General features: G+C 40.7%; 1 protein-coding gene across 1 annotated transcript in view; it reads right to left on the bottom strand.

The window, feature by feature from the left end:
- Positions 1–25737, bottom strand: part of RFX7 (regulatory factor X7) — a 104605-nt gene that overhangs the window by 20288 nt on the left and 58580 nt on the right. The window contains exons 3-4 of the mRNA XM_056115596.1: positions 16288–16370; positions 14560–14682 (exon numbers count right to left, since the gene is read on the bottom strand). Of these exons, the coding sequence (XP_055971571.1) occupies positions 14560–14682; positions 16288–16370 (206 nt within the window). The remainder of the gene's footprint in view (positions 1–14559; positions 14683–16287; positions 16371–25737) is intronic.

Genomic DNA, 25737 nt, shown 5'->3' on the forward strand with positions numbered 1-25737 from the left:
GCGTTCTCATCCTTTTTGCGTAGGGCCCAGGTCTCTGAGGCATGTTAATGCAGGAAGAACAGTGGAATCAAAGAGATGTACCGGGAGCCGGAGGTTCTTCGTCCTCTTAGCTATTTCTTTGACACTCTTGAAGGCGTTCCAAGCTGCTCTCTTCCTCCTGCGCAGCTCAGGTGCCAGATCATTTGTCATGTTGACTTTTCGACCTAGGTACACATAGCTGTTGCATTCGGAGATGGTCGTTCTATTGAGAGTGAATGGGGTGTCAGGAACGAGTCTGTATCTCATAAACATTGTCTTCGTAAGATTCAGCTGTAGACCAACCTTTCCACACTCACGGTCAAAGTTGGCCAGCATTTGTGCTACTTGGCTGATGTTTGGTGTTATTAAAACAATGTCATCAGCAAAGCAGAGGTGGTGTAGTTGCCGACAATCTATCTTCACTCCCATTCCTTTCCATTCCAGTCGTCGCATGACTTTCTCTAGGGTGGCACTGAAGAGTTTTGGTGAAATGGTATCACCTTGCCGAACCCCTTTCTTGACATCGATGATTACTTTGTAGAATGGTGAGATCCTGGTAGTGAATCCGCAATACAGCTCACGGAGGATCTTGATGTATTGAGCTTGAATACCCTGATTGGCTAGGGCTTCGATGACCGCTTCCGTCTCAAAAGAATCAAAGGCCTTCTTTAAATCAATGAACGTTAGACAGAGCGGCATCTTGAACTCCTGAGAAACCTCAATGAGCTTGGTTATCATGTGGATATGGTCGATGGTGCTGAATCCTTTGCGGAACCCTGCTTGCTCGCATGGTTGTCCTTCATCTAGTGTTCTGCCAATCCTATTCAGGATGACTCAAGTGAACAACTTGTAGATGACAGACAACAGGCAAATCAGGCGATAGTTGCCAATGTTGTGGATATCTCCCTTCTTGTACAGTAGTACAGTCCTGCTGGTTTTTCACTGGGACGGAACCTTGCATTCAGACAGGTAGCGTGTGAAGAGCCGAGCCAGTGTATTGATGAGTACTGACCGCAGGTTCTTCAGGTGTTCAGGTCTGACCTTGTCTGGGCCGGATGCTGTTTGTTTCTTTACTGACGAAATAGCGTGTCGGATTTTGGAAGGGAGAACGTTGGGAACGACATATCCATCCTGTGGAATTTGGTATGTCAGCAAGTGGACATGGCTATCGAAGAGATTTGAGTAGAAGTCATGGATAATCTTCTCCATTGCCATTCTGGAGGATGTGATAGATCCATCAGGACGTTGGAGGGCAGTCATCTTGGTCTTGTAGTTAGCGAAGGACAGGCGGGCGTTACAAATACTTTTCCCGGCTTCTGCTGCATCTACCAGCACTTCTGCTCTTCTCTCTGAGGTCTTCCTTGATCGTATCTCTGCACTGCTTTGCGAGCTTGGACGTTCGCTTGCGGTTGCCTGAGGCATGCGCCAAACCACGTTGGCGAATAAGCTCAAGAGTTTTCGAAGATAGGCATTTTTTTGTGGCTGTCTTTCTCTTGGCATTCCTCGCACAATCATGGAGGTGCTGAAGCAGTCGATCGTATTCCTCGTCAATGTTGTCAACAATGGCATCTTCCCATGTTGCCGCAATAGTGCCAAAGAGCTCCCAGTTGGTGGTCGGTCGTTCTGGGAGTTCTCTTTTTAAACTTTGCAGCCCTTTCTCCCTGCTCTGTGAAGTAGAATTTTGCATGAAGGAGACGGTGGTCTGATCCTAATTGGAATTTTGGGACAATAGCGACATCGGTCAGGCAAAACCGTCGATTGAATATGATGTGGTCTATTTCGTTCTGGAATCGTCCACCGGGAGACTTCCATGTCCAACGTTTAGATTCTGCCTTCTGGAACTGTGAGTTACCATGGATGGTCTTGGTTGACATGATGAACTCAGACAGTCTCTCACCCCGTTCGTTCCATTCTAGGCCATGGGTCCCGATGTGAAATTCTTCAGCTGATCTTCTCGGTCCTATCTTGACATTAAAATCACCCACAATGATCTTGTAGAAGGTGTGGTCTTCTTTATAGAACTTCTCCAGCTCCATGTAGAACTTCTCAATTTCTCTTTCACCATAATTAGATATTGGTGCATAGACAACGAAGATAGAAACTGCTGGCAGTGAGCCACATCTATTCAAATGTAAACGTCCGATTCAGGTTGTTAGGCATTTGAATGAATCAATGCTTATGGCCAAGTTTGTGTTGACAAGGACACCAACACCTCCGACACCTTTTTTATCACATGTTCCGAGGAACAATTCTTCTCCAGTGTCGAAAACGGCATGATGAGATTGGTGCCTTCTTGTCTCGGTCAGACCAATGATGTCGTACTTGATCTTTTGCATTTGTACCATCAGGTCCTCTATGGATGCATCTGATGCTAGCGTATGTGCACTGAAAGTACAGACGATCATTTTTGTCTTCCTTCGTTGTGGCAGCCTAGTTCGGCCTTGAGATTTTGTCGGCCTCTCCTTTCTCATCCTTCTCAGTGCTGCCATGTTGTTGAAGCCTTCAGGGTCAGGTGAATGAGACCCATTGTAATTACTGGTTTTGGCATATCGAATACACAACGGATAGCTTTGTCACTAAAATCAACAGTCACTTTTAAACTAGTGATTAAAACCACTAGCGTGAGGTCTTAATTTTGTGGAAGCTACATAATGAATAATACATGTTTGTTTTGCTTACACAAAATTAATTTCAAGAGTTAAATAGACATGTACACAAAACCTGACGATCATATATGATTCTTTCTTACTGATCTTTCCGATTTGCCTTTTTGTTCATTTTTTGGGGGGCTCCCAAGCAATGTTCAAGGAGACCTGCGGTCTATTCTGGGGAGACTCGAGCTTGTTGGAGAGATTAGCCAATGCACAAACAGCCGGGACACACTGAGCGGGGCGAGGTGCAATGTATAGCTGAGGACCAAACTCTGGCCTTGTGAGAGCAAAGGCACATGTGCCCATCCTAAACTTCTCCATACCATCGTTAAGCAACAGCAGAGGGGTAGGGTGTTTGCCTTGCGTGCAGCCAGCCTGGCCGAGCTGGGTTCGATAGAGACAGGGTTCGAACCTGGGTTCCTCTGCCCCTCTAGGAGAACCCGGCAAGCTACTGAGAGTATCTCACCCGCATGGCAAAGCCTGGAAAGCCACCCGTGACGTATTCCATATGCCAAACACAGTAATAACAAGTCTCAAAATGGAGACGTTACTGGCTCGCTCAAGCATATCAATGAACAACCGGAGGACAGTGACAGTGACAGTTAATAACTCTATGGAAAGGAAACTGTTATGGTGATACATAACTGACTTGCTGAGAAACTTATCCTGAAGTTTTATAAATATTCAACATTTAAAAAGGAAACTTATGTCCTTAATTATTAAATTGCAGTAAATAAAAAGCACACATTTTTGTACTTATTATTTCCTAAGAAAAGCTGATTTCTTAGACTTAGGAAAGAGCCATTTAAAAGTACTTTTCTCTTGATCAATTTAGATTGTATTATTTTTAAAAGTAAAAGCTATATAATATTGTATGCATGCTGGTCTTACCCTGTAAGCAGTACAAGCTTTATTGGTACATTTAGTTTTACTTTGGTGTTGCACTCAGATACTACACTTGATACCTCTGCCCCTCTCGGAGAGCCCGGCAAGCTACCGAGAGTATCTCACCCACACGGCAGAGCCTGGCAAGCTACCCGTGAAGTATTCGATATGCCAAACACAGTAACAACAAGTCTCATGATGGAGACGTTACTGGGCCCACTCGAGCAAATTGATGAACAACGGGAGGACTGTGACTGTTGCACTCAGCCTTTTAGATTTAAATTAATCTCTCAGAAAATGCCCAGAAGATTACAGATCAAAGTCACTGCTGATAAACTAAGAATGAGGAAACACAGGGGACCCTGACCCATGAATTCATGACTAACCATCTTTCTTCTAAGAATTTCCACTTAAGTCCATTTTTTACGAATCTACAGTTCTTCAAATGTCTCAAGTATTTCTGAAATGATCAGTAAAAGGGCAAATGTAGATAGAAACAAAGTTATATGTTAAAAAACCAAACCCAACCAGTCACCTTATATAATCATGTTTATACAGATGAGGCTATTAAGGAACAGAGGTAAAGATGCTTTGCAGGGTTAATTAATTAGTGGATGAGCCAAGCAGAGTTGTACACATGATATTTGACAGATAGATATTTCTCCTGAGGAATATATATTCCTCCCTATTTGATTTGCTACAGAAGAATTCAAATTCATAATATGTAACAGCTACAGTATAGGCAGTCTTCTATAAAGTATGTGGCAGAAAATGATGACGTTACCTGACAATAATACGCATACCAAAGGAGAGAAGAATGGACTGATTTAAATAGTTTTTTCACAAAAGAAGAACTCAATAATTGGCCTCTGTAAGTGTGTGTATGTGTGTGTGTGTCTGTGAGAGAGAGAGAGAGACAGACAGACAGAGACAGAGACAGACAGAGACAGACAAAAAGAGTCATTTAACTTTATTAGTCATTGAGGAAATGAAAATGAAAACCTAAAAGGGAAAAAAAAGTCAATGTCAACACACAATAAGAACCCACAGACTTTATGCTTTTCCATTGTTTTCCCTCCCTCCCTCCCTCCCTCCCTGCTTCCCTCCCTCCCTCCCTCCCCCCCCTTTCTTTCTTACACCTGGTGGTGTGCTCGCTCAGGGCTTATTCCAGGGATTGCATTCAGCCATCACTTCTGGCCAGAGCTCAGGGGACTATATAGGGTGCCAGTGATTGAACCCTGGTCTGCTGAGTGCAAGGCAAGCACCCTACCCACTGTACTGTGACTCTGGCTCTCTACTGTTTTCTTTTCCTGTGGAACTGTCAGGTAAGATGTCCCAGGGCATGTCCAGTGAAGTGGACCAATGAAATAAACCAAGAATACAGCTCGTGGCCATCATGGGCACAGTTAGCCCATTTCTTCTTCTGTTTTCAAATAAACCCCATCAGTGATTTTATTAGCTCATGGCCTAACGCTGGCATGGTTTTAACTGGTCGTACCTGGTTCCCCTTCTCCAGCAGTTAGCCGTACTGGAAGAGGCAGATTCTCTCCCTTTAATCAGGGTCCTAGCAGCCTCCATCAAATTAACAGGCCATTTCCATAGTAACTGGGACATGTGGCTATGTACTACAACTCTACTCGACACAGTTCACCCTGCTCACAGTCGTACTTTCTGTCACTGGCTGAAGGCAGCCAGAAGGAACGGAACAATATCTAGGCCTCAGCTGTCTAGAGTCTCCCAGGGCCACAGCCTACACTGACTAACCCGCTGCACAGCAGGAACACTGCAAAACCAACAGGAAGACAAGTTCAATGAGTGACAACAATTACCTGAAAGGCTCAACCACCAACCACCTCTGCAAATCTTTAGAAAATTACTTTAGTGACACCCTGGTAAGGATGTTTAATGAGCTCAAAGAAATGATGGCATGGGCCATCATTTGGCCGGCAAAGCACACGACTATGAGAGCTGAAATGAGAAAACAAGAAAGGAAAGAAATGAAGAGTATGATAGGTCATATAAAAACTCAATAGAAGCTCGAGCAGCAGAATAACAGCAGCTGAGGAAAAGATTCAGAAACTCCACGATGAGATAAAAACCTCTAGAAAACAACAGAAGGTGAAAAAAAATTTTTTTATACAAAAAACCCCAGTAAATTATACTTAATGACTGAAGAGTTAAAAAACAAAACAAAACCAAAACACCAGTATAAGCAGAGTAAACCTAACCAGAAAAAAATCGCTAAAGATTTCCTTTTAACAAAGCCTCTAGATCTAGTTGGTTTTATAGCTGAATCCTTTAGAAGTTTCAGTAACAACTATGTCCTATGCTACAAAAACTATTCCAGAACACAAAACATTAGGGAGTTTCAATTCATTTATAAAGCTAGCTAACCCTATTATTAAAACCTGACAAGATAGCACAGAAAAAGAAAATTAAAGACCAAAAGTCGCTTATGAACAGATGCAAAGATCTCTACTATTTCCAAATAATATACTTGGAAAAGTGAAACCAATGGTACATGGAAAGATTATATAACCTGACATAAAGAGAAGCTTTATTCTAGGGACAAAGAGCTCATATTAGGTAATAGTTTCCTTTCTGCTCCACAGCAGTAAGTCAGGGAATAGGTGGATCTCAACAGATGTCCAAAGAGATACATTTCATTATCAAATTCTCACACAATTACACCTTAACCAAATATGATACAAATTTTCACAATTCTGAGTGGAAATGAGCCAACCAACAATATTTTTTTAAATCAGGAGGAAGGGGGCTGGGATAGTATGTGCCAGGCATGTGTCTGACATACTGACTTCTAGTACACCTGGTTCCCCTAGCACTGCTTGGGCCCCGCCAAATATAAATATAAAAAGATTTATAAAATCTGTAAAACACAGTAAAAATTTTAAAATGAGGCAGATGAGTCAAAAAGTTAACTGAAAATTGAACAAGGGTCAATAAATAAACTGACATTAATAAAATAGAGATGTACAAATTTTCTCTAAATCAAAGCATTCCAATAGTAAAATAGGACGCATATTCTTCATAATATAAACACAGTTAAAATCACCGGGAAGGGACTGAAGAGATAGTCCCAGGGCTGTAATTCACGTCTTATAGGTGAGAGGCCCTGAATTCGACTGCTGGAAATGATCCTGGTAGCCTCCACCATTGCGGGGCCTGAGTACGGAACTGTCTAGCTCATTGTTATGGCCTATGGTCCCTTGAAAATTTAGTCCAAGGGCTGTAATTCACGTCTTATAGGTGAGAGGCCCTGAATTCCACTGCTGGAAATGATCCTGGTAGCCTCCACCATTGTGGGGCCTGAGTATGGAACTGTCTAGCTCATTGTTATGGCCTGTGGTCCCTTGCAAATTTCATGGGCACTCTTCCTCCAAAAAAAGCCACAGTGATATACTTAAAAATAAATAATACTTGAAACTGATAGTTCAATGGGTAGAGTGCTTGCCTTGCATGTGGCCAACTTGGGTTTGATCCCTGGCATCCCATAAGGTCCGCTGAGCCTTGCCAGGAGTAATTCCTGAGTGCAGAGCCAGGAGTAACCCCTGAGCACTGCCAGGTGTGACCACAAAAGACAAATAAAAAAGTAAACAAACTTAACTGATTGGATAAAACAAACACTTGAGAGGCAAGATGAAAATTAAGAAACATTTAGCTTCCAGGTTCATGTTTCTATAATAAAATTTCTTTGAAAAACTGCTTAACAATTACTAATACGGGAGGAAGTTCATAGCAATATAGGTCTATAAGAGGAAAGAAGCAAAAACTGAAATCAACCTAACCACACACAGCCTTGGGGGTGGGGGAACCACACCGCATGGAACACAGGGAAAACACACACACACACACACAAAAGCCAAAGGCAAAGTCAGTAGAAGAAAGGAAATGATAAAAATCAGAGCAGAAATTAATGAAGTCAAAATCAAGAAAAACGTCAATGAAATCAGGAGTTGGTGCTGTGAGAAAAGAAATAAGATCCAAAAACCCCTAGCCAGACCCGTGACATAAGAAACCCAATGAATCAAGCCAAGTAGAACTTCATTAAGTTGAACTGTTTTTGCAGGGCAAAAGAAAATCAGGCTCAAATGAAAAGGCACCAACTGACTACAAAAAGGTATATTTACACATAATACTTCAGATAAAGGACTAACATCCAAAATCTATAAAGCACTCATGAAGCTCATCAACAATAAAAATCTCCAAGAGTCCCATCCAAAAATGGGGAGAAGAGATAGACTCTTACACAAAGAAGTTATGTGGGTGGACAATAGACATTTGAAAAGTTATTATCACTTAATAGGAAGGAAACAAAATGACAATGAGGTGAAAATGGCATGTATCAAAAAAAAAAAAAGAAAGAAAAGAAAAGAAAGACAAGTATTGGTGGGAGTGTAGTGAAAAAGCCTCATCCATCACCTGGTCCTGCCTCTATCACAAACAAAATGGAGACATCTTCAAACAGTAAGAATCTAGCACCTGTTCCTCATTTTTGGCAAATAGTATCCTAGTGTATAAAGGTAACAAATCTACTTTATTCAGTCATTCACAGACTGGCATATTGGCTGTTTCCACAATTTTACTATGGCAAGCACTTCAACAAATATAAACAGGTTAATATTCCATATTCTTTAGACAGATGCCCAGGAGAGTGACTGCAGGAACAGAGGGCCACTGGTTTCAGCTTCTTGTGGGTGCTCCATGGTGTTTTCCAGATAGTTGCATATCCCACCCACAGAGCACAAGGGTTTCTTTCCCTCCACACAGTTCCAATACTTGCTATTGTTTCATTTATTTATTTATTTGCGAAACACCATGAGGTACAGTTGTAGACTTACAAACTTTCGTGCTTGGGTTTCAGTTATACAATGATAGAATACCCATCACACCACCAGTGCCCATTCTCCACCACCAATGATCCTAGTAGCCCTCCCACCCCCACCCACCCCATCTCTACCCCACTGCGCCACCGTGGCAGGGTATTCCCTTTTGCTCTCTGATTCCTTTAGGATATTGCAGTTTGCAATAGAAGTACTGAGTAGCGATCATGTTCGGTCTAGTCTACTTTCAGTACGCATCTCACGTTTTGAAAGAATCCGCCAAACATCCTATACTTGGTGTTCCCTTCTCTGAGCTGCCTTTCCCCCCAGCATGTGCCACTGGCTTCCAAGCTGTAGAGCAGCCCTCCTGATACTTATCTCAACTATTCTTGGGTGTTCGACTCCCGTTCTGTTACTTTATATTCCCCAGATGAGTACAATCTTTCTCTGTCTGTTCCTCTCTTTCTGGCTAATTTCACTTAGCATGATACTTTCCATGTAGAACCACTAGTATGTAAATTTCATGACTTCATCTTTTCTAACAGCTGCATGGTATTCCATTGTGCAGATGTACAAAAGTTTCTTTAACCAGTCATCTGTTCTCGGGCACTCAGGTTTTTTTCCCAAATTTTGGCTATTGTGAACAGTGCAGTAATGAACATAGAAGTGCAGATGTCACTTGGACTGTACTTTTTTGCCTCTCCGGGATATATTCCCAGGACTGGTATTGCTGGGTCAAATGGGATCTCAATTTCTAATTGAGAATTGTCCATACTGTTTTCCAAAAGGGCTGAACCAATCAGCATTCCCACCAGCAGCGAAGGAGGGTCCCTTTCTCGCCACATCCACGCTAACACCAGTTGCTTTTGTTCTTTTGGATGTGGGCCAATCTCTGTAGTGTGAGATGATATCTCATTTGTTGTTTGGATCTGCATCTCCCCTGATGGTTTGTGATGTAGAGCATTTTCTCATGTGCCTTTTTTGCCATTCAGATTTCTTCTTTGAGAAAGTTTCTGTTCACTTCATTGATTTATTTATTAATGGGGTTGGATGTTTTCTTCTTGTGGAGTTCAACCAGTACTTTGTATATCCTTAATACCAACCTCTTATCAGATGGGTATTGGGCAGATATCCTTTCCCATACTGTGAATGTCTTTGTATTTTGGTCACTGTTTCTTTTGAGGTAGAGAAGCTTCTTAGGTTAAGATAGTCCTATTTGTCTATCTCTGTTTTCACTTGGTTGGCAGTGGTGTGTCGTCTTTGAAGATACCGTTCGCTTCATTGTCGTGGAGGGTTTTGTCAACCTTGTCTTCAATGTACGTTATGGATTCTGGTCTGATGTTGAGGTCTTTAATCCATTTTGATCTTACTTTTGTACATGGTGTTAGGTAGAGATCTGAGCCCACTTCTTTGAATGTAGCTGCAGTTTTGGCAGCAAAATTTGTTAAAGAGGTTTTGTTTGCTCCACTTCACATTCCTTGCTCCCTTGTCAAAGATTAGATGATCATATATTTGAGGGGAGGTGTCAGTATATTCAACCTTGTTCCATTGGTATGCGGCCCTGCCTTTGTTCCAGTACCATGCTGTTTTAATTATTACTGCTTTGTAGTAGAGTTTGAGGTTGGGGACGTTGATTCCTCCCGTTTTCTTTTGCCCAAAAATTGCTCTAGCTATTTGTGGGGGCTTATTATTCCGTATGAATTTCAGGAGTGTTTGCTCCATTTCTTTGAAGAATGTCATGGGTATCCTTATAGGGATAGCATTGAATTTATACAATGCTTTGGGGAGTATTGCCATTTTGACAATGTTAATTCTCCTGATCCATGAGCAGGGGATATCTTTTCATTTTCTTGTGTCCTCTTTTACTTCCTGAAGTAGCGTTTTGTAGTTTTCTTTGTACAGGTCCTTTGCTTCCTTAGTTAAGCTGATTCCTAGGTACTTAATTTTTCTGGGGCACAATTGTGAACGGGATTGTTTTTTTCATGTCACTTTCTTTTCTCTCAGTATTTGCGTATAGGAAAGCCATGGACTTTGGGGTATTGATTTTATAGCCTGCAAATTAACTATACAAGTCTATTGTTTCTAGGAGTTTCTTGGTAGAGGTTTTAGGGTTCTCTAGGTATAGTATCATATCATCTGCGAATAGTGAGAGCTTGATTTCTTCCTTTCCTACTTGAATGCCCTTAATATCTTTTTCTTGCCTATTTGCTACTGCAAGTACCTCCAGTATTATAATGAACAGCAGTGGAGAAAGTAGGAATCCTTGTCTCATCCCTAATCTTAGAAGGAAGGCTTTTAGTTTTTCTCTATTGAGGATGATGCTTGCCATAGGCTTGTGGTAGATGGCTTTAACTATATTGAGAAAAGTCCCTTCTATCCCCATTTTGGAGAGAGATTTCATGATAAACGGGTGCTGGATCTTGTCAAATGCTTTCTTTGCATCTATTGATATGATCATATGGTTTTTATCTTTTCTTTTGTTGATAAGATGGATTATGTTGATCGATTTTCAAATGCTAAACCATCCTTGCACCTCCAGGATGAATCCCACTTGGTTATGGTGTATGATTTTTTTGATGAGTTTTTGAATTCTATTTGCTAGTATTTTGTTGAGAATCTTCACATCTGTGTTCATCAGGGATATCGGCCTGTAGTTTTCATGTTGTTGTGGTGGTATGGAGACTGAGATGTTACACGAGACTGCTGGGTATGGGTAAAGTACCTGCAACCGCGTGAGCGTCCACTGGCCCCAAAATAGGACACGCCCACTTCTGCAGAGGCCACGCCCACTTCTGCAGAGACCCTGCCTAGTACGGGTACCTGGAGAGTATGTGTGTGTGTGTGTGTGTGTGTGTGTGTGTGTGTGTGTGGTGGTGGTGTTGGGGTACAGACCTGGGAGAGGATGAAAACTGGGCGCAGCGTTGGGGACAAAGAGGAAGAAGCACCACTATTGTTTCTTTTAACCCAAGTCATTCCCATAGGTGTGAAGTGGTATGTCTTGGTGATTTACATTTACATAATAGAGGCAATGGACATATTTTTTCATAGGCCTTTTTGCCATTCGTATGTACTCTTTGAAGAAGCCAATTCAAATATTCTGCTGGCTTTCTGACTGGATTGCCTGCTTTTCTGGTAAGTTCTATAAGTTTTCATATGCCATGTTTATTAATCCCTTATCAGATGGATGATGTGCAAATATCTTCTTTCATGTAGAGGCAAGTTCTCTTTCTGCTTTGATGTTTTGCTTTTTGTACGAAAAGGTCAGTCATTTAATCTAGTCCCAGTTGTTTATCTCCACTTTGATTTTTCTTGCTCTTGGGGTTTTGTTCCCAGAGACATCTCCAATGGTGAGGTCATGGAACATTTTGTCTATTACCTTGTGTACATAATGTTGAGGGTGGTGAGGATAGACTGTCGGCCAGCTGTGCCCAGGGATCACTCCAGGTAATGCTTGGGAGAACGATGTGCAGTGCCAGAGATAGAACTGGGGTTGGCAACAGTAAGGCAAGGACCTTACCCCCATACATCCCTTCTGCTCTCAATTTATTTTGCATATCGTTTTAGAGTTTTCCCAGAACTATTTGTTGAAGACACTCTTCTTTCCCCATCATATCGTCTTGGCTCCTTTGTTATAACATCTTAACTTCATTATTTAAAACATTTATTTTAGGTACTATGATTTTACAATACTGTTAATGTTGAGTTTCACGCACGTGACTTTGTGACACATCTTCCACCAGTATCCCCATTTTCCTCTGCCTCCACATTCCCTCTCTGCCCTGGTAAGCTCAGTTCTGAATCCTCTATTATATAAGTATTGATAAACAAAAACACAAAAACAAAAACGGAGTTTACTTCTGAGCTTTCACTTCTGGTCCACTGACTCACGCATCCATTTTTATTCCCTCTACATAGTTTTAGTTACAAGTCATTTGAAGTAACATGATATCTCTGTTTATCTGTTTTCTTCCAAAGGATTATGATAGTTACTTCAGGTCCTTTTATGATGCTATATTTTTGTTTTGTTTTCTTAAGAAATTGCTGCTGGAATTTTATTGGGATTGCATTAAGTCTGTTTATTTGCTAAACAGGTATTTTGACTATATGAATTATCTCTACCCATGTACAGAGAAGGTCTCTTCATCTTTTAACAGTACCTTTTAGTTTTTTTTTTAACTTCTATAGGTCTTTTTACCTCATTTGCTTCATTTCTTCCTTAGTACTTAATTCTTTTGAATACAATTATAAATGAGGTTATTTTCTTAATTTCTCACTGGACTGCAAGTGGAAGTGCAAGAGATTTCTGTATAATGGCTTTGTAACTAGTTACTCTGCTCTACGGATTATTTCTAACAGTTTTGGAGACCTATAAGTGACTCCAAACTTGCTGATATTAATATGCGGGTATTAATAATCTTCCCCTACCTCCCTTTGCTGTTATGCACACTGCCTGGGCTCTAACACAGCCAGCTGGGGAGTTCACTGACGGTCATGCTCAGTTCCATGCAAAGCTTCAGCATATTCTGGCTGCAGTGCTCCCCAGGGGTTGTCTGGGGCTCAAGCAGATGCTCTAGACTACACTACCTGCATATCTGTTTTAGCTGTGGTGCTCCTCAGGGGTCTGGCACATGAGCTGTGCTCGCACGCGCACTCGACTGTGCATGGAAACCTACAGGCTTGTGTTATGTCTCAGGGGGTTCCAGATATCAGAGATGCTGTGACCAGCTTGGCATACGAGGGCATCTCTAGGGATCAAATTCACAATTTCACACTTATGAAGAGTCTCTCTTACCCAATGAGCCATCCACCCCTGGGAACCTTAAAAACATTCAGTGAATCCAAACTGGCTTCTTTATAATTTTGTAAATATTAGCTCTAGTATGACTAAGAATTTAGGGAAGATTTAAAATTCAGTATTGGTCTAGCTATGAACAAATTATTTTATCTTTTCATTTATAACAGAGTCTGTATCTGCTTGATAATCAACAGGTTGAGAAACTGAAATGTTCAGACTATTTTGTTGTTGCTTATTATTATTATTATTATTATTATTATTATTTTATTTTTTTTGGTGGGGGGCACTACCAGTGGTACTCAGGACTTATTCCTGGCTCTGTGCTAGGGAATCACTCCTGGGAAGATTGGGGAACCATCTGGGGTGTGCGGGTTCGAATCTGGGTCAGCTGCATGTAAGCCTTACCTGCTGTACTATCTCTCAGGCCCCCGAAATTTACAGACCTGAAGTTAAAGTTATTCGCTTTAATTTGTTCCCTTCATCATTTCAGACAGAGTCTCTGGACTTTCTCTAATTATGTACTATAAGGTGAGAGGCTCAGCATTTTGAACAAGGCATATTTTCTTTCTAGATATCATTAATGTTCTCAATAAGCAGAGTTTCTTTGCATCAATCTTGTACTGATTATAACAGCACTTAATCTGACTACCCCCCCCCCCAAATTTTAAAGTATAACTTATTCATGCTGAGGTTTCACATGTCAGTATATTTTAAATTTCAGAAATAAGGAAACATGGGCTTCATCTATACTACAAGATTAATTTCCTTTTTCCAAACCAATTATAAAAATGTTAGACAAAATGAGATTCAGCATCTATTACCTTTTATATAAAAGGGGCCCATTTGCCTCATACTTTTGTGGAACATATTTAAATAAATTAGCTGCATAATCAAAATAACCCGAGGTCCTGTGTATGCCCTTGTTTCTGAGCAATTTATAACATTATAGAAACTTACCCTTGTCTTTGGTTGGTAAGAGGAAGGAACACAGACATATTGGATTCACCATAAAGGGCTTTTAAAATGCCTAACTGTAAAATATGACTTTCTCTTTCAGCACAAATTTATTTATTGCTTTACACAGACTCATTTATTGCTTCTCACTGTCCTTCAGTGAGAAAATGTGTGTCCCTCAGACACACATTCCTGTCCTCCTCAAGAAGTCTCAGGTATTGACTTAGCAGTCGCACGCCGCTGTCCCCTTGTTCTCAGATATATCCGTCACCCAGGAAACTGTGGGGAAATCCATTTGTTTAGTAGTCCTGTTTTTTAATTACACAAGTAACCAAAGAAGCTCAAAGATGTTTAAGTCAAACTCCCAGGAACTCCGTAATCTACTAGTGTGCTGATGGCCACACAGAACACTTACTTATACTCATCATAGACTTCCTGCTTCGGTAGTGAAGTCTCAGGATGCTCCTCAAGCGTATTCCGAATCCAGGAAAAGGCATGCATTTGCTGTGCCCGGCTAGATGACATGGCATTCTGATCACTAATCAGAAAACAAAAACAAGTTTCAGCTGAACTCTGCAGTGATTCACGGCCTACCACATTTCATTAGTGCATTTTGTGTAAAAATATTCTAAAGGACCAAATCAAACTTAACACGTGGCAGATGTCCAATTACTTATCTACACACTGTCCAGCTGTGCCTGAGACATTTTTCTAGAGCTAGTGTCTGCCTAAAGTCACTTTCCTTGTCCATTCCTCCCCATGGTCTCTAAAGTGACAGAAGTGCACTGACAACACAAGGAATGCTAAAATTACCTACGCATGGTTATCTGCTAACTTCACTTGCCTATTCATTTGTTTAAACTTAGCAAATCAACAAGCTTTTGACACAAAAACTGGTGAAAAAAGTTTTTTTTTCCCTCTTTGCTTTTTGCATTCTCAAGTAATTACCTTAAAATATTATTCTATACTCTGGAATGAAATTCATACGAGGCTGGTCCCTTAAAGGACAAACTGCCCACTGCTGACTTCTCTGAAACTATTCACTTTCATGTCAAGTTCTCCAGTCAACATGGCGTGCTTCAATTAAGTTCATACGAGGTAGGCAGTACCTCTTCTGAACTTATCCCACGAAGAGAACACCCAATGTAACATGAGGAAAACTCCCTTCTGCTTCCAAAATTTATCTCTGTCAACTATAACTATAATTTATTTAATTCCAAAGAAGATACTGAGAAACTTTCTAGGACATAAAATTATTCAACTGTCATAAAATCTGAACCAGAGCTAAAGAGAGAGCACAGCAGGTAGGGCACTTAATTACAGGCAGGTGACCGGGGTCTGATCTCCAGCAGCACATGATTTCCCCAAACACCACCAGGAATGAATCCTGATCGCACAACCAAGAGCAAGCCCTGAGCATTGGTGGGTGTGACCCAAAAACCAAGACAGAAATCAGAACTGTAACAGGGAGGAAAAGTAACAGTACCATTTTTTTTTTCATTGTACTTCTTTTTGTAGAGAAATTGAAAGTAATACAATGCTGAAGTGGGTAAAAACTTTTAATAATATAATAATGTCCTCATAAGAGTTGAGACATTTTTATAGTAAATTTATTTTTCTAGAGGTGATTTTATTTTTCCTTTTGTTCCTTTTTGGGAGGGCTACACCCATGCTCAGCAATGCTTGAGGGGGACCATGTGGGGTGAGGACTGAACTGAACTGAATATTATCCAACTCTTTGAGTGATCACACTCCCTACTGCCTTGGCAATCTCACTTTTCTTCTTGTTCTGTATTCTAGGATCTATTCACCTGACCAGACCTTAATAAAACAAAAAGCCCTCTTGCACTTCAATGCTCGTAATACCTACCTTTCTGTTCAATTTTCACAATCCTTCACAATGCATTAATGTATCAATCTGTTTATAAAACACCATCCAAATTACATTTACCTCAGAATATAAATTAACAAAAACTGTGGATAAACAACCACATATTAGCAAAGGTTAAAAAGATCGACCGTTTTCCATCGATGATTTCGGGAGTGCTGTACACACACTCGTCACAGCCACAAAACAGGCACCACACACCCAAGCTGGTAAGGCTAGTTCAACAGCCCTTAGGGCCGGCTGAAGCACAGATACCTTTTCTCTCCATTGCTGAGACCAGAAGGCAGCTGAAGGTAGAGGTAGAGTTTCTCTAGGTCTGTAAACTTCTCAACTTCTTGCTGGTTATAAAGAATTGAAAGAAAATAAACAAACCATCATTTCAAGAACACTTTTCTTGTTTCTCCCAACAAAACCAAAGAGCAATACTTAAAAGTTTCTCATTTTCCTTCCCATTTTAAGAAGGAAGTGGTTCGCCATGGGATGGGGAGTAAAGAGACCAATCTCACCATTGTTCTGCATCTCCAGCATTTCACTGACCAGTGCACCTACTATGGCTGTCTTTCCCAGCCAAGTCTGGCACAGAATAGCTTTAACATGTGCCAAAAATCCAATTACAATAAGAGACATCCACAGTAAAGTTTGGGGGGAGAGGAGGGAGATGACTTGGTGGTAGAGGCCTGTCTTGCAGGCATGAGGACACTGATTCCTGTCACCACTGTCTGTGACTACCAGTGCCACAACCAACCGTGTGTGATCCTTGGTCACTGCAACCACAAAAGGAAGGGGGAAAGAAATATGCTAGTAAAATCTAGGTGGCAAATTTCACACTAAATTCCACTGCAGTTGGAAATGTGGATCGATTACAGGGGTTCCTGGTAGCAGAGCTCATTCTCACTAAACAGAAACTAAAAAACAGGTCTAATCAGGGAAAAAGAGAAGCTTAAAATGATATAACCTTGCCCATTCTTATTCTTATAGTGTTCATCCACAAAACTGGTTTAACCTTAGAATTCATCCACAACATGATTTCATCTATCAATCACATGCAAATAAATTCACATTTTTTCATTCCACTGTCTGTGGAGTATTTTCCAATGAGCTCTCACTTTTGCTTGTATTATAGGATAGATTTACCACCAATATCCTGTATAACTCATCAGGAACAAGATACAACACAGTGCCTTTCCCTTAACACCTTTTCTCTATTTCTCTGGTATCCAGTCTTGGGAGTTTGCCCATTTCTCTTCATTTGGTACAATCCACTTTAATTATTTATAGAATACTCTTAACTCTTTCCCTCCTCCCCCAACATTCTTTCAGTTTTCAAATTTTCATTGCCATCCCATTGGTGGCAATGCCTGTACCTGTTTTTCTTTCAACGATAAAGAATAAGTCACAACTCATTTATCTGCTTATTAAGCTTATTTTCCTGCTATGGAACTATGACCTTAGAGTTGTGCATTACAAGACATAAAAAGACTGGAAATACACAGATGAACAACAGAGCAACAATCTTTGTTCTTAAGGAATGAAGTTTCTAATCACCCAAGTTTCTTTGCCTCCAAATTCTCTCAAAGGCCTATCTCTCTCTAAGGCAGATCAACTTTGTCTTGAATATGATTCATAAAATACGTGTCAGTTAAATATATTAATGGCATCCATGTGATCCAAATAATGCCTATCATATTATATCCAAAGCTGATTATATCACCAAAGAAATAAAATCTCCAACATCAGTATGGTCAGAGTATGAAAAAATGTAACCTAAAATAAATATTTTTTATAATTACAAATATAAAACTTCAAAGTATTTAAAGCAATCTTGGATTCAGTTTAATTTTCAAATTTTACATGTACTAAAGAACACAGCGCAGATGAGATTCAGAAGAATGAATTCTCATAAACTGTGTAGTCAATTTAGCCCAGACGGTTGAGCTGAACGTGAAGACTTCTGATTTTGGGTGTACTGGGGTACTGCTAACCATGGCCTTCAAAAGCAGTGATCAGTGGTGCAGGAAACATTTTAAGCTTCAGATTAACAAGGCAAGAATACTATGTGGCAAGTCAGAGATTGACTACTTGATACACACCTCATGATTTAATGTGAAGAGCAAACTTTCTGTTCCGTGTTCATATTAATTGACTGTGTAGAGAAACATGTTTGCCTGGATTTATGAATGAAAGAAAGCGGCTCTATTTATAGAGCACTGAAGAACAAGTGTTTTAACTTTAAAAGGAGAAAATAAGTTTTTTTTATTATTAAGCCACAAAAACAAAGGGAGTATTGATACATGCACCAAAACATGGATGAATCATAAGCAAGCTAAATGAAAAAGCCAGGCAAAAGGTACTGCACTGCATTGTCCTCCCTTTGTTCATTGATTTGCTCGAGCGGGCCCAGTAATGTCTCCATTGTGAGTCTTGTTGTTACTATTTTTGGCACATCGAATACGCCATGGGGAACTTGCCAGGCTTTGCCGTGAGGGTGAGATACTCTCGGTAGTTTGCCAGGCTCTCCAAGAGGGGCGGAGGAATCAAACCTGGGTCGGTCACGTGCAAGGCAAATGCCCTAACTGCCGTGCTATCGCTCCAGCCCAGACAAAAGCTACACAGATCTATTTCTATGAAATCAGCACAGGGAAATTCGTGGTGAGAGATTAGGAGCTGACAGGGACTGTTATTAAGGGCATCATGAATATGGACTGCTAAATGGGTTTTTGTGGTGATGTTTGGAACTATATACTGTGACACTCCCTACCCATTTTCCATAATTACCACACCATGTTTGATGGAGTTCAGAGAGTAGGCAACAAATTATAGAGAGAAATATATATATCTATGTATATGTGTATGTATAATACACACACACACACACACACACACACACACACACACACACACCTCTTGGAGAGCCCGACAAGCTCCCTGTGGCATATTTGATACGCCAAAACTTGTAACTATAACAGGTCTCATTCCCCTGACCCTGAAAGAGCCTACAATTATTGGGAAAGACAAGTAAGGAGAGGCTGCTAAAATCTCTGGGCTGGGATGAATAGAGATGTTCCTGGCACCGGCTCGAGTAAATCGACGAACAATGGGAGGACAGTGATACAGTGGTACTAGGGTCGTCATACAACACAACTATTCAGTATATGTCAATCATGACGAGATCATCTGGTATCTGTTCTTCACCTGCTGACTTACTTGGCTTAACATGACGCCCCCCAGTCCCACCCACTTTGAACTGACCTCACAATTCACCTTTTCTTACTGCTGCACAGTATTCCATTGTGTGTACAGACCACAATTTCTTTATCTTTTCGGTCCTCAGACATTCAGGTTGCTTCTAGGCGTTTAGGCTATTGCTCTAAAGATCACAATGAACATAGGAATGCATATATCTTTTTGAATAACAATATTTCTATGTCTGGAATATAGATGCCAAGCACTAGATTAGGTGGGTCAGACGGGAATTCTATTTTTACTTTTCAGAGGAATTTCCATACTGGTTTCCAGAGGCTGAACCAGATGGCGTTCCCACCAACAGAGAATGAAGGTTCCTTTCTAATGCATCCCCCCAACATGAGTTACTTCTGCCCACTTTAAAACTGGGCTGTTATATATCCCGTAGAGGCAAAAAAGTATAGTCGAAATGACATCTGCACTTGTATGTTCATTGCAGCACTGTTCACAATAGCCAAAATGTGGAAAAAACCTGAGTTCTCAAGAACAGATGACTGGTTAAAGAAACTCTGGTACATCTACACTATGGAATACTAAGCAGTTGTTAGACAAGATGAAGTCATGAAATTTGCATATAAGTGGTACTACATGGAAAGTATCATGCTAAGTGAAATGAGTCAGAAAGAGAGGGGACAGGCAGAGAAAGACTGCACTTGTCTGTGGAATATAAAGTAACAGAATGGGAGACTAACACTCAAGAGTAGTAGAGATAAGGACCAGGAGGTCTGGTCCACGGCTTGGAAACTGGCCTCGTATGCTGGGAGAAAAAGCAGCTCAGATAGAGAAGGGAACACAAAGTAAAGGGTGTTTGGAAAATCCGCTGGGGGTGGGAGATGCATGCTGAAAGTAGACTACAGACCGAACACGATGGCCACTCAATACCTCTACTGCAAACCACAACACCCAAAGAGAGAGAGAGAGAGATAGCAAAAGGGAATGCTCTGCCACAGAGGTGGGGTGGGGTGAGGGGGATGGGGTGGGGGTGGTGGGAGGGATATTGGGATCAGTGGTGGTGGAGAATGGGCACTGGTGGAGGGATGGTTACTCGATCATTGTATAATTGAAATGCAAACACGAAAGTCTGTAAGTCTATAACTGTACCTTATGGTGTATCAGCAATTAAAAAAAAAACTAGGCTGTTCATTTTGTTGTTGTTGTTATCATTGAGTTCTGGAAGTTCTTTGCAGCTCAGCAGACAGCTCAAAGGACAGTTTTGCATGCACTGCATATGACAGACCCAGGTTTCATCCTGGCACCCAATGGTCCCCCCAGCTCTACAGGGAGCAACTCCCTCCCCTCTGCTCCAGCAAGCCTCTGAGCATGGCTGTTGTAGGCCCAAATCCCTCCCCTCATCCCATCACCACCACCAAAAAAGGGAGAAAGTTCTATATTTTTCTTTTAGAGGTTAACCCTTTGTTAGAATGTATGATGTTAAGCGACTGTGCATTTTAAGATAAGGATATTTATCATGTCTCTTTCCTTAATCCTCTTCAGGTTGTAAGTGCTGTTAATGTCTTCTCTGAGCTCCTCTCTCCCTCCCTCTCCCTCCCCTGCACCCAATCATCTTTTGTTACAGAAACAGTAGTTTTTAACATCTAGACACTCAAATATATCAATTTCTCTGGCACTCAAATATATCAATCTTTCAATACAACACTGCGTTTTGTTCTGAAATCCTTCCTTACCCCAATGTCATAAACAGATTAGCTTCTTCTTAAAGTTTTATATTTAGGCCTTTAGATCCTCCCTAATTAATTTTTCTGTAACATACAAAATAGAGAAGTAAAATCTTCCACACTTGTGGAAATTGTCGTGACATAATTTATTGATTCCTTCTGTTTTTTTATACCTTGTTATGGGATTATTGTTTATTACAGGTTAAACAGTGCCACTTCCACTTTCAGCATTTAAGAACCTCCTTCTCTCAGCTGGAACTTAGGGAAAAGAGGCAAGAATTTAGCCTTGAGAGAGTCATGCAGCAAAATGTATGTGGTTTCACTGGTCCTTCCTGAACTTTATCGGACACTTTTTTTTAAAATATGAAAGTATTATTTAACACAAAGCAGTTCTCAAAAAAGGTGAGAAAAATAATTCTGCCCTCTCAAGGAAACCAAATTTAGGAATACAGTTCCTAAATGATCTCTTTCTTCACCAACATTCCTGACAGGAAGACCAAATGGGGTCAAGTGGAACTTTAGACCCTTTTCGACTTTACAGAAACAATACACATAATCCGTGACTGCGTTGTCTCAGACCCCAGCAGTAGTGAAAACTGTCCTTCCATGGCACTGAATGAGGACGAAAGAGAACGTGGTTCAGGTCTGAGGACTCCATCTGCCCACAGATTGTCGCTCAGAATTCTTAATGTTCAGTTTCCTGATTTGCTATGGCAACCATGTCAAGGTGTAAGTGGGTATGAATGAGAGCTAATCAGAGAAAACGGTTTCCCAATTCTTAGTTTCTATAAACTACAAATCAAATTATGAAAGCAAGTAATTTTGAGTACTATTCTTGTATTCCCGTGAAGCAATTTTAATCCAGAAACATGCTGAGTAAGACAGGCAACGAAAAGTATCTAACTGTCTGTTCTAAGACAAGGCAAGTGTTCTGAGCTCATCTTTAAGACATCATTTTCTAAGCAACAGCTTAGAAAAGTAAAAACAAGGCTGACAAGCAAACTTCAACAAAGCCTCATATTTGTTTCTCATTTTACTAATTCTGCTGGGTGGCATTTAGAATTCATGGCCAACGGAAAACAAATGGCCCTCCTCAAAAGTCAATCAATAGAAATGAAACCACACTCATGAGACAGGTTGACATCAAGAAGCCCGGAGGGACTGCGATGCCACTCAGTGAGGAAATCCCCACTGTCAGAAATGTTCTTGCTCTCAAGCCCATGTTCTCCCTTGAACATGGATCTTGCTTGTTTGTCTCTGTTTCTTTGCTTGCTTACTCTGGAGAAGCCTGTGTTCTCTCTTGATCTCATACTCCTCCCTTTCTCTCCCCTCACATCTTTCTAAACAAGTTACAATAAAAAAGAAAAAAAAGGGGAGACGTGTTCTGGACAAACTGGGTAACAGATTACATTATGAAAGAAGAAAAAGAGACTGTCAAGAATATTAATTATTCTAAAATGATGTTTATTTTTATGAATGTATTCTAAAACATACTGATTTTTTTAGGCTTAAATTTAAAAAAGGGAAACTGAATCTCTGAAATTAAAATAATAAATAACCTGGTTATAAGTGCCATGGCTACATAATGCCAGAATAGCTAGCTAAGGTCTGAATGAAATGCTGACAAAGGAGAAAGACACGAGAGCAAAGTAAGTAACTAAAAGTAAGGGTTCAGCTAGGCAGAAGGTATACAAACCAAGAGACCTGAGTCATTTTTAGTTCCGATGTAATTTTTTTCTATGCTGTTTGAAATGACCTTACTTCTTGGAAATAGAAAATAGAAAAGAAGGCAAGAAGGATCAAGTTTAGACAACAGAGTCACTGCATTCAGAAATCTCCAGGCTATCATGGAGTTGGGGATGGGTGACCTGCCCCATCTCTGGGTTCTTCCAGGAGCCTGGCTGTCACACCCACGAACTGCCTCTAGCACCATTTAAGCTCACTAATGGCCATGATCCAGAGACTTACAAATAAATCTCCAGAGGTCAACAAGTAGCAGAGATGCCTCTGGACCCCAAAGTCACCATCTAGTTTAGAATTTAACTCCAGCTGTACCAATCCAAACCATTTAAAATTTTAGAATTCCTAGAGCAACCTCTCATACTCTATACCACTGACGTACCAGGAGTAGCACACCACATTGGATGGGGTATAAAGTTGAAAGCAACTGATCTTGATTAAAAGAAACAAACAAAAAGCTATATTAGTACACAAAGCTCAACCATAACAACATGATAGTAATCTCTTCTACGAGGGCTTTCTGGCTCCAGGATGAGATACACACAATCTTCACATACTTTCTCCCAAGGAAACTTTTTTTGGGGGATCATTTTTAGCAGATTATTCACAACAAGCAACACAAAATAAATTATTTAGGGCCTGCTGTTGGGGCAGGCTTGGGTGGTGGTTGGGAAAATTCTAAAGAATGATGGCAGGAAGGTACAATGGTGGTGGAAATGGTGTTGAGTGCAATAAATTATTGTGAACAACTTGATAGAAATGAAATAAAATTTAAAATTCTTTCAAAAATTTAAGAAAATGAGTAAGAAAAAAAGGAAAGAAAATCACTGTTTTAACTTTTTTTTTCTAGCATGAAAATTAAGGATTGTTCTTAATGGCACTTTTTAAAGAAAATCCTCGCTAGATTTTTAGTGGATTTAAGATTAAAAGCTATACCCTCAACAGAAGTGCAGGCGCTGGGAGATAAAAGCAGTCCTTGAATTCCTTTCTCTCTCTCCACTCTCTGACGAAGATTTCAGCTCCTTCTTTATCAAAGTTTTCTTTCTGATGAATTTGAAATTAGTTACAGGAAAGATGAAAAATCTAGAACATTACAAGAATGCATTTAAAAAATTAGCGCATACTTGTGGTCTTACGTCCTTTGAAAATAGTTATTTTAATGAACATTGATTTTCTGGTACTAATGGGAGACTGACATTTTAATCCTTTCTTTTCCTCTATGGGACACTAAAAATGAATGTGAAAACTATTTGGCAATGATCATTCTTTATGATCAAAGAGAAAAAGTTACTGGACCTCATGATTTGGAACTTAGTGGCAATTTGTTTCTCTTAATTCCTTAATTAAAAAAGAAACAATAAAGCATTTTAACCATACCATCTTCCTACATGATGACAGAAGAACAAAAAAATTTAAAATAGGGGCCAAAGAGATGGTACAGTGATTAAGGTGTTTGTCTTACATGCAGCCCCTAGTACAATCCCAGCACCATACATGGGCCCCTGATGATCAACAGGAGGGAGTCCTGAGTACCACTGGGTAGGGCCCAAATTTCAAATAACTTTAAAAATAAAAAAAGAACAGGTGGGAACCAAGACAGCTTCAGAGGGAGAACTTGTAGTTATCTCCTTCCACAATCACAGCAAATCTGCACCAAATTTTGGACTAACTACACAGGTACTGATCTGGAACACTGACAAAAAAAGCTTTGGAGCAATGTACAAAGACAGGAGGTAGCTTTGTGGACGAGAGAAACCCCATCAAGGAGCGATAAGCTGCAAGACTTTCTCTGAGTAAGCAGGGCTGGGGTGGTTTTACAACAAACACCTTACATGACTATCCTAGGCTGCTACAATTAGGGCCTGAGACCGACTGGCAGGAAACTGCAAGGCCTGAGCACGGACAGACACCATCTTGACAGCTTTCTCAACCTTCTGACGGAATGCTGCCCACATCATGTTCCTCATCATTCTAGCCCCAGAGAGCAGTTGAGCTAGCTGGCATACCTGGAGGGCTGGCACCTAGCAGACAGAGAGAACTGGCCCAGCCAGCCCGTGTCCAAGTACCAGAAAGCAACCCACGCCCCCACAGTCTGAAAACACATGGATGCCTGCCCAGTGCAAAATCAAGACCAGGGGATTCCGATGGCTGCAGTGGCCCCATCAGCCAGCTGCAGCCAAACTTTTTTCTGCATGATCCCGGAGGCAGTGATATGTGCGAACCCCTGACACACAACTGAAGGGTGCAGTCTCTGAAGCACAAAACCAAAGTGTGCACGGCCACCACCAGGAGCATGCATGCTCTGGTGGGCTCTGATACCAACTGTGAGGCCACAGAACCCAGCAGGCCCTGGGCCACTTCAACAATAGTCAAAATGAGAAAGGGGCAGGTGAACACTGCTTGACCCTAAGGTCCAGAGACATAGCACGGGGTAAGTTGCAGCTGCATGCAACTGACCCAGTTAGATCCCAGGCACTGCATGTGGTCCTCTGAGTACCACCTGGAGCGATCTCTGAGCACAAAGTCAGGAATAAGACTTGAGTATGTCCCCCTTCCCCCGCCCCACCAAAAAAAAAAAAAAAACCCACAAAAAAACCGACCCACGTTTTAAAAAACTCTTATTTATTTCATTCTATAGCTTCAGTTCTTCTATACAGCATATTTGTCTCTCCTAGTTTCTAGCCTGTTTGTCCTACACTTCACTTACTATGAAAATTCTTCCTGCATCCATGAAATAAAGTTTTTGTTCCCCATTGATACTCTTGGAATGGAAGTACAGGTTGTTCAGATTGGTTATCTCTCAGTGGGGAAGTATAGAAGGAAGGAACATAGCCGAATAAAATGGGGTAAGGGGAAGACTATCCAAAAATACAAGAGAATTCTTTCTTTCCAGAGAGATTAGACCAGTTCTTCAAGCAAACCATGAAGTAATTCATAAAACAGATGCAAATACTTTAACTAGTGTTTATGGTCATTAACACACACACACACACACACACACACCTGCACTGATGAAAAGACACCATACTGAAAATACTTGCATGTA

This window comes from Sorex fumeus, unplaced genomic scaffold (genome assembly GCF_029834395.1).
Source record: "Sorex fumeus unplaced genomic scaffold, SorFum_2.1 ptg000029l, whole genome shotgun sequence".
Classification (NCBI taxonomy): domain Eukaryota; kingdom Metazoa; phylum Chordata; class Mammalia; order Eulipotyphla; family Soricidae; genus Sorex; species Sorex fumeus.